Genomic DNA, 9,811 nt, shown 5'->3' with positions numbered 1-9,811 from the left:
TTTTGTCCTCAGGTGCCATCCACGGTGAGAGCAGTAGGAAATGAGAGAGTCCTGGCCCTCAGACAGAGGACCCAGATGTTGTGGGAAGCCTACTTTTCCTCTGTGGACAAGATAGTCCTTACCACACTGGAGGTCAGCCTCAGCACACACTCAGCATAGCAGCACGATGAAGTTCATCCACGTGTCTTTGCTAACCTCCGCTAGCCAGCTGGAAACATGCTCATAATGGCTTCCCGAGCTTTCAATTTTTTCTGTACCGTCCCCCCCGGAATTTTGTTCTTGGGATTGTACAATATTTCATTCAAAAATTATAATTATATATATATAATATATATATAATATATAATTATTGAAGGGGCTCATTTCAGATAACTGTGTAAAAACCATCCTTCTTTTGTAGAGAGGCGTATAATACGACGGAGGAGGGTTAAATAAAAATGGATAACTATAATAGTCTCCTCAATTTCGGATTCTTCACCTCACAAAGGTCAGCATTATCAAAACAGTTGCTATTGGTCAATATTCCACCAAAACTGAACTTAATGCAATAAAATCCATCAGAATTAATTGATTTTACTTTTTTTTTTTTTGCTTAACTCGAGTAATAAGTCAATAGCTACAACTTTGGCTGTATCATATAAAATCTTAGCTTTGACCCCCTTGTTCCACCATTAAGACTTCTCTCTCTATCGCAAACACTCATGTGTTATGTTGCTTTTGGCTGCTGAGCATTGGCTAGAAACCTAATTGAAATGTTTTATAACCCCGAATACTCCTACCATACAATTCCGCTCAGGAATGTGCAGCAACATCCAGTGAAAACATCTACGAAAAGGAAGCCACTGCTGTAAACACAGGGTTTCTGTTGAACACACAGCCATGCTACCTCTCTGCGGTTTACTGCCTGTGTGCTATCATCAGTCCTCTTTCAGAAAGGCTTTCCAACAGAGTTTTCACATTTGAATCAAACCACCCCTTCTATCGTTATGATTATGGGGTTGGATCTTGGCCCATGCTCTTCCTATCTACTCTTTTACTTTCTCCGCTGTGTGTTGTACTACAGGTCCCGGGGAACATTTCAAAGCTGTCCACATCCGATCCGCCTGAAGTCTCAGAGAAATCCCCTAATGTATAGAAATGATATATTATTACATTGCAAATATCAGTCTCAACCTGTTAGTTTCTGACTCACTGCTCACTATTATTAGACTATGAGAAATGTTTCTTTTTCAGTGCTATAGATCTAGTTCAGAAGAAGTTTCATCTTTTACTCATTGCAGAAAAAAAACAGAGAGCTACTTGGTTTATTGCCCTAATTTTTATAGGTCTAGCTTTCTGTCTTGCTCATACATATGTCTTTCTCTGTCCGTCTTTTGTTTTACTCTTCTTTGAATGAGCTGAGAAGAAATGTACTTCAAAGGTAGTTGCTCCAGCGAAGAGAATGTCATTTGAAGGTTAGCCTAAGGGTTAGACGATGCACGAAAAGAAATAACAACCTCCTTATATGAGCAGTTTTTGCACACGGCGCCAATGTCAATTTTAGCACATAAGAAATGTGGGGAGACAACAGATTTAACCCATCTGAAATCTTAAGAAATCACACAGTGAGTGGTAGGCTTTGGACTCTGATGTTTATAAAGGCAACTTTGGTAGCCCCTAGTGTATTTACTGCTGGGGATTTATGCTAGAGATAATAAAGGAGAGGTTCTGAAGGTTGGTGATAAGCTGCTTATATACATACAGCATGCAGAGGGGAACCTCTCCCCATGGGAGACAGCTGTGCAGTCAGCCTGAGGTCAGTGAGGCAGAGGGCTTCAGAGCAGATGCTGATGTTGCTGCTGCGTGGACACCTCCTGTTGGTGTGAAACGGGAAGTACACAGGGCATATCATTAGGGGTTGCTTGAATATGCAAACACAAGTGTATCAGGTCTCGAATTGCAGCAGAGTTTAAATTAAGATCAGGACACTCATCCACCGGTTTAGAGGGGGAAAATAAGTATGTGTTGGAGGCTTATACTAGAAGAGCACAGCAGCCACGTCACAATGAAGGCAAACATGGTCTCTCTGCTTCTGACATTGCGACCCACATCCTTTTTTTCCTCTCCCCAGATCATAAAGGACCGTGTGTTCTCTCACATATCGAGGAACAAGTACATGTGGAACTCCCTGCCAGGAGGTCTGCTGGTCCTACCGGAGTACTCCACTCACCTCGCACATTTCCCTTTCTACTACCTGGGATTAGGTAAACAAATACCCAATTTAAATTAGGCTGCGCAACATGCAAATTGTGATTGCACGGGATGGTGATGAGACCACAGTATTATGTCAGAGCTGTGGAGGTAGAGATGAGTAATCAGCACTCATAAATCATAATGAAATATGTACTAAAGTCCTTGTTGGTATTAGTTTTAATTTTGCAAACATGCTAAAATTAATGTAACAAATAAGGTTTGTTATTGTTTCAGTCTATTTAAAGCCACATTTTTATGTGACTGACATTTATTATATTATTCTAAGGGTAAAATCTATAGAAACAAATAATGGCTTTAAATTGTTCTGATAAGCCTTGATAATAATAATAATAATAATAATGACATTTTGATGGACTAATGCAGATACGCTTTATTTTTCTTGTATTGAAGAGCACCTAATAAATATTCAAAGCATCAAATTCTTTTTTTCATTACCCTGTTCAGGGGTCATTCCAGGTCAGGAATTCACCGCTGTCATCCACGCCGTCTCTCCATTGGTCTCCCAGTCTCAGCCAATCATGAAGCTGCTTCAGGTGGTCTCCAAGTCAAAATACTGCTCGCAGGTAAATAAGACAAACTATGGGAGGTTATGATCGACTCAAACATAATGCATTACACTGTTTCAACACATGTAAAGTCTCACACTATACGCTGAAGCAGAAGAGAGCTTACAATATTTTAATGAGGAGTTGTGGCTATTTGTGTATGTGTTACATAAAATTCACTTTTCCTGCTGCATTAGATCATCATTCTGTGGAACAGCGAGAAGCCGCCACCCAGTCGGAGCAAATGGCCTCCCATGCCCGTCCCCCTCACTGTGACAGACGGCAGGAGGAAGGTGAGGACCAATGACGTCTGACTGACAGCATGACAAACTGTCAGTTGCTCAGTCTGTTTATGCATCTCTTCATTCCACTCTATCTCTCTTACTTGATTTCTCTGGTCCTTCTCCTTTATACATATTTTTTCTGTCTTTCTTCCTATCCATGTATATCTGACATGTCCACCGATCCGTGTGGCGTTCGCATTCATAAATGTCACTCACTCTCAACATTTCCTGCCCGTCTCTCGTCTTTTTTTTTTTTTACTCCCAAGGCAAAATCTATAGTGATTCACTCATCTCAGTCACTCAGCCTGATGTACTCTAATATGATCATATCTCACTCGTTCTCATAATCTCTCTAAGCACAGGCCAGACAACACAGTACCAGAACTAAGATTTACTACTGTATTTCTCTCTCAGACCACCAGTCGGTTCCTACCTCATGTTGCCATAGAGACAGAAGCAGTGCTGAGTCTGGACGAAGATACAGTCCTGCTGACCAGTGAGGTGTGTGTACACCTGTTATTCATTAACACAGAAGAACTGCACACAAATCAATATTCCTGAGAAAGTTGCAGCAATGTCAAGTGTTCCATATCTGCACTCGTAGGTGAACTTTGCCTTCCTGGTGTGGCGGAGCTTCCCTGAGCGGATCGTGGGCTACCCACCCAGGAGCCACTTCTGGGATCCCCTGAAGCGTGCCTGGGGCTACACCTCTAAATGGACCAACGACTACTCTATCGTCCTTACTGGAGCTGCCTTCTACCACAGGTACACCAGCAGACTGTAGCAAACTACATAGAAACTGCTATTTAGAGCTACATATGCATTGTTTTTTTTAATATTTTGCCTCTTAATATGTTTTAATTATCATCTTAAAACATGTATAAATAGACTGCAGCCATGCTAGCTGATCCATGAGGCTGTACTGTTCAGCAGGTGTATAGTTTACCATGCTAACATGTGGTTTTAGTCCTAAAGTACAGCTAAGGCTGAATGTCAGTAGTTTTGCAAGTATTTAACGTATTGGATAAAGTGACATTTTGACGTGACGATGGCGTTAAAATATAAGTCACAAGATCACCAAAGTTAGTACCAGTTATCTTGAGGGGGACATGAATGACTGTACCAGATTTTACAGTACTCCATCCAACAATTGTTGAGATATTTCACTTAAAACCACACGTCAACTTCATGGTGGTGCCAGAGGAAAAGTCATCAGGCGTCATAATCTGGGAAACATGTATGTCTTTGGCTATAAAAAGGAAAAACAGATTTCCTTTTAAGAGATCAACAGCTGAAAATGAGGGACTACTTGATGAACAGCAACAGCAGCAAGCATAAAGACATAAATCTCGACATAAAAAGGGGCAATCGTACAGGATAAAATAGAATCGAGGATAAATATGTGTATGTGTTAGCTAGAGGAAAAGAAAAGGAGCGGCTGAATTACTCAGGGATTACTTCAGGCAGTTTGATTAATACCAAAAGCCTGAAGTCGATATGTGCAATGGCAGAGCAATGTGAATTATTATACAGTATGAATGTAATTACTCCTAAGTCAGGGTACTTTAAAAGCTGTTGAAACCTTGCAACATTTTGAGACAAAGTGGTCTTTTTTTTTTTAGCAGTTTCTATGAAAAAACATTTTTGAATCTTTCCGCCCCATTGGTATAGCCCACTGATATTTCCAAGGCCCATCTGCATTACCTCGTATGCCTCAAAATGTTTAACCACTTAAACAGAGAAATGACAATGAGTAGTCAGTTAAACCCTGCCTTTCTCATTGTTAGAACCCTCAATTTTTCTTTTGCATGCAAATTATCTAATTACTTACTGTATATTGTATTGGTAAAATGATGTGACAGCGCACCAAATGGCTTTTTCACAATAGGGCTTTGCAGAAGAAACAAAATAAGAAAAACTCATTAAATATGAGAAAATCCAATAGGAAAAAGAAGCAACTTCCCAGAATCAATTGTGTCAACTTACATAAAGTTAATCGTGGTCCATTTTAGTTTCTAAGCACAATTAAAACACATTAAAAAGAAGACAGTGAGAGGTGCTAAGTCTGACAAATGTAATGCAAAATTACCAGCTGAATAGAAGGCACTGAACTCTAGTCTCCAGTCTGAAAAACTGAAGGAATGGAGAACATATGCATTGTACCACAGGGGTTTAGTTTGTTGTGCACTATAAATATCAAATCCCACTGGCAGTGAAATGGTTAACTTGTCCTAGATACATATCATCAACATACATCAAAACATACACTCTTTTCTGTTGATGTGACCATGCCCGTTACCATACAGGTGCTGGCTGCCTGGCCCTCCACCTGTGATAAATTGTGTCATACTTTTTTATTTTATGTGTTTAGTTGATGTGCTTGTCTATAGAGATTTACTGTACTGTGAGTGCAAGTACAAGAGGCAAAAAACATGATTAGACTAATAATAGTGAGACAGAACATCAGGGTTTGACAAAATATTCTTGCGAGAGGAATAATAGAGCAATGTGTAATAGAGGTGCTAGATTAGATGAGAAAATAACATTTCAGTAATTTCTTCTCTTTTTTTACAGAAGGATGCCCATGGATGATTTTATAAAAGCATGTGGCAAATGCACCATGACCCTGTAGTTCATTTTTTTTTCAGTTGGTGCAACCTAGTCTTTTTTAAAAACAAATTTGACACACACAAAAACAAGAACACGTACTGATTTTTGATGCGTTACCCCTGGCGACACTGTGATCAATGGTCAGGAGGTAGAAATTGTAGTCTTAAAAGACAACGATCTAACTTTTGATAATAATATTAACATGATATATAAGAAAATACAGAAGTGTCTTTTTTTGCTTGAGAAAGCTGGTTAAGTTTTGTCAACACGTCTTTGATTTCAGTGGAATTATCAGTTGCTATTCTCTTGCCAAACAGAAATATGAAACAGGGTGGTAAATCTCTCACAACAAACAGTTGTTATAATATTTTACTCATAATTACTTTTTTCTTCCAATTTCTATCTTTATATGATGAGTTCATGAGCTTTGTGTTTCACTGCTGTGGACAAAAAGAAGTTGAGGGAACTGAACCTGTGATCTCCGTGTTAGTTACTGGATGTGATTAGTGACTGCTAAGGCTGATCCACTGTCCTCTTTACTTATAATATAATATATACCTATATTTATATTTTAATAACAATACATTTATGCCTGTATAACACTTTGACCTACCCCACAGGTACTACCACTACCTGTTCTCTCACTACCTGCCCCAGTCACTGCGGACTCTGGTGGATCGCACCTCCAACTGTGAGGACATCCTGATGAACTTCCTGGTCTCCGCTGTAACCCACCTGCCGCCAATCAAAGTGGCTCAAAGGAAGCAGTACAAAGAGTTGCCCAGTCCACAGGTAGATAACCACTGGTCTTTCTCACATGTGTTTAATGCTGTCGGGTCAGGACCAGGCGGTGAATAACTCTGTCTTGTTCTACCTCCTAGGGTACAAAGAGTGTCCCCTGGGCCAACCCGGAGCACTTCAACCAGCGGCAGGAGTGTGTCAACACCTTCGCCAACTGGTTTGGCTACATGCCTCTGGTCCACTCTCAGTTTCGCCTGGACCCCGTGCTCTTCAAAGATCAAGTGTCTGTTCTCCGAAAGAAGTACAAAGACCTGGAGAGAGCATGAAAATGACAGAGAAAATGGAAAGAAAGGCTGGAAAGGGCCACGGTCTGGTCTAGTGGCCTTTTGGACAGACAAATGGACCAATCAGTGGTGGGCAGTCAAGATAGGACACTCAAGACTATTGGGATGTGGAAAAAGTGGTTGAGCGGTCCATTTGATACATGGACAAAGTACAATCATCAGACAGACCCTGGTGGACTGCTCTGGACTACATACATATAAATATGAAGAAGGGCCTATAAAAGTTTAAAAGGAGCTTCAAATGATTCTCCTACCTCCATAAGTCTGGTGAGACAACGGAGTAGGACATTTAGGGGCCTTGAAAGTCCTGAGTCCCTGTAATTGGGCCTCTCGCTGAGAAAGGACAATCTCTATTGGACAGCAAAAAAAAAAAAAAGGAACACTTGAACACTTCAGATGTCAGTGCCATTGCTGTGACAATGAAAAGGGAACGGCTATCTCATGCCAGATGCACCCAAGGGATTGGTATTGGTGCCATGCACTCCAGTTGTCAATGTGTGTCTCAGCATTATTGTGCAGGGACTGTTGCCATGGAAACTGATCATTTCACATCAAGATGCTAAATGTAAAACAAATAAAATGATTTATAAATGCAAACTCACGGTGCCGCGTTAAGTATTGTTTTCCTACTCTCTCTAAGGAAGTCCAGAACATAGATATTCAGTAGAGCTGAAGGAACTAGATTGCCTTATGAGATATTTTAAGATTCTGAAGTAGCAAAGCATATCAGTGAGGATAATAGTAACTGGCCAGTAACTAAACCTGTAACTCTGCATGTACCAGGAAGTCAGCAGAGAATAGTCGGAAGAATGAGATTATCAACTGTTTTCTTAGAAACCTGAAAAAGTAGAAATTTCATTAATTTAGTGAGGAATTGGCCAAAACAGACTGGACTTCATACTGGTCCTATATACACAATTTAATGTACTATGCATTGATCATCCTTTAACAGATCCATCAGTCTTAACTGTTACTGCAACTATTTTAATTTACATTATGGATTAATCAGATGATTCAGATTTTCTCAAATTAAATCAATGTATCGTTTGTTCAATAAAATGTCATATAAGAGTGAAAAATGCCAAAGTGACATTTTCAAATTGCTTTTGACCTACAAACAGTCCATGAACATTATTCAATTTGCAATCATAGAAAACCCACCATACCCATTTGAGAGGCAAAACAATTTCAAAACAACATTTTCATATCAGTTATCAAATTGTTAGCAATGAAAATTTTGTTTATTTACATGTTTTAATTTTACTGTCAACCAAGCACATTCCTACTTTTTAAAATTCTAGTTGATTGAAAATTACCACAAGCCAATTTCATATTGTGTAAACATATGCCGCTCATATAAACTGAGACAAGCACATTGTCCTGTACAATGTGTACACTGATAGAATGTGGCGTGTGGCGTGTAGCATTCCCTTGCTTCCACTATTGAAATCCCGGGATTTTATTTTTATAGCAATCAATTTAATGGAGACCCTTTTGATTGAATTAGCTGTGAAATTATTCCAAATACAATTACAGCAATCAAAGCGCGCTGCTCAATCATGTCCTCCATGTTTTTGTGACTCTGTGATTCTCATTGTCTTTGATGCCGTGTTGTAGTGGAGGAGACCTATACTGACAAGTTGTTGTAAAGAAAAATGAAAACAAAGGGTCAGGGTCCAAATATGCATCATTATGTGTTGGTGGATATGCCTTGGTGTATTTATGGATCACCTCCATTGTGAAGGAGCTCATGCATTCCCACATCAGCCCTCTGGGTTGGAAATGACACAACGGAGCGCATGCTGTAAAGTCTGAGCTTGCCCATCCTGTATTTAGATGGAAGGCTTTAAAGTACATGTTCAGAAATTTTGTTTAAAAAAAGTTTATTTTATACAAAAGAGAAATGACCCAATTGGCCTACCCTTTGTCCCACAGTTTACAAAAATAAATTCACAGGCAAGCAAGTCTCAACACCCTCAGGGTAAACAGGTGTGCTGTCTAGCACTCGGGAAGCTAATCTCATTAAGCACATGCACACACACACACACTTATGAACAAAGCACCTGAGATACATAGCTGCCAAGGGGCTAATTTGAATTCTAAACCCATAGTGTTTTTAAAACTGACAGAGCAAAAAGAAAAAAAGGGCAATTGTTCCTATTGTAAACACTGTCGTAAGATCAGCTTCTGTGCTTTCTGGAAGAATTACCTGCAATGAATTCAAGTCTGTCTGGTGTCGAGTCAGCACCTGGGGGCAACACACCATGAATACCTTGTTTAAAGAAAACTTTTTTTTTTTGTTTGTCTCTACCTGAGGCATTACAGGTTTCCACTCATTATTTAAACCGTATGAAAACAGGATTCCATAACTTATTGACATAAACGAAGAGTGACAAAATAATTGTAAAACACTTTTCAAACAAAAACTGGGTTGTCAGCTGCCTTGTACAAAGACACAAAGATTCTTGGAGCTGGAGTGTATCAGGTTGACATTTCTTTTTTTTAGCTTTCATCCTATCTCATTAATCGTTTCCCCCACAACAATTTCAATATAATACATAATAAAACAGCAGAAGTTCTTGGGTGAACTGTGAGTTTCAGTGGTGAAGAGCCAACACAAAGGAGATGTACCTAAGTGAAAGGTCCCATATTCAAAATCATACATAAATTCCCTTATTTCACCTGGTCTTTGCCATTATGCAGTCCTCATGTCTGTAGGGAATCGCTCTCTTAAAAAAAAAAAAAAAAGTGGGATGTACTGGAATTATCATTTCCTTAGCGTCAGCATGGCATTGACATCCCACAGAAGGTTTCTCATCTGATCCATCAGAACCTTCATCTCCTGGTTCTTCTGACGTACCTTCTGCAGGTAAACCAGACAGACACATGACATCCATTAGTAAAACTCCTTAAAGCACATGAGCCAGTAGTTTCAGCATTTAACATTCTTACAGTATTAAAGGACACCTGTTATGCTTTTCCTTAGTTTTAGTATTGAGTATCAGTATAATATTACACAAAGCCAAAGTGTCAA

General features: G+C 39.5%; 2 protein-coding genes across 4 annotated transcripts in view; one reads left to right on the top strand and one right to left on the bottom strand.

Annotated features, from left to right (window-relative positions):
• The window catches only part of ext1c (exostoses (multiple) 1c), a 74,961-nt gene extending 67,583 nt beyond the window's left edge, over positions 1 to 7,378 (top strand). For both annotated transcript variants that reach the window (XM_035681357.1, XM_035681359.1), the window contains exons 5-12: positions 13 to 132; positions 2,111 to 2,243; positions 2,698 to 2,816; positions 2,996 to 3,091; positions 3,497 to 3,583; positions 3,687 to 3,847; positions 6,313 to 6,484; positions 6,574 to 7,378. In XM_035681357.1, the coding sequence (XP_035537250.1) occupies positions 13 to 132; positions 2,111 to 2,243; positions 2,698 to 2,816; positions 2,996 to 3,091; positions 3,497 to 3,583; positions 3,687 to 3,847; positions 6,313 to 6,484; positions 6,574 to 6,759 (1,074 nt within the window). In that variant the 3' untranslated portion in view covers positions 6,760 to 7,378. The remainder of the gene's footprint in view (positions 1 to 12; positions 133 to 2,110; positions 2,244 to 2,697; positions 2,817 to 2,995; positions 3,092 to 3,496; positions 3,584 to 3,686; positions 3,848 to 6,312; positions 6,485 to 6,573) is intronic.
• Positions 7,379 to 8,643: 1,265 nt separating this feature from the next.
• Positions 8,644 to 9,811, bottom strand: part of zgc:114119 (uncharacterized protein LOC619273 homolog) — a 4,669-nt gene continuing 3,501 nt past the window's right edge. Inside the window, exons 5-6 of one of the 2 annotated variants that reach the window (XR_004797477.1) lie at positions 9,460 to 9,640; positions 8,644 to 9,025 (exon numbers count right to left, since the gene is read on the bottom strand). Coding sequence is in view for 1 of the 2 variants with exons in the window: in XM_035680817.1 (XP_035536710.1) it covers positions 9,545 to 9,640 (96 nt within the window). In the remaining variant the exon portion in view is untranslated. Of the gene's footprint in view, positions 9,641 to 9,811 lie in introns of both variants that reach the window. The other variant, XM_035680817.1, reaches the window with a different exon arrangement.

The sequence above is a fragment of the Morone saxatilis genome, unplaced genomic scaffold, assembly GCF_004916995.1.
Source record: "Morone saxatilis isolate NCDOM2014 unplaced genomic scaffold, NCSU_SB_2.0 Contig9, whole genome shotgun sequence".
Classification (NCBI taxonomy): domain Eukaryota; kingdom Metazoa; phylum Chordata; class Actinopteri; family Moronidae; genus Morone; species Morone saxatilis.
Note: the sequence above shows the minus strand (reverse complement) of the source record. Positions and strands in the feature narration are given on the sequence as shown.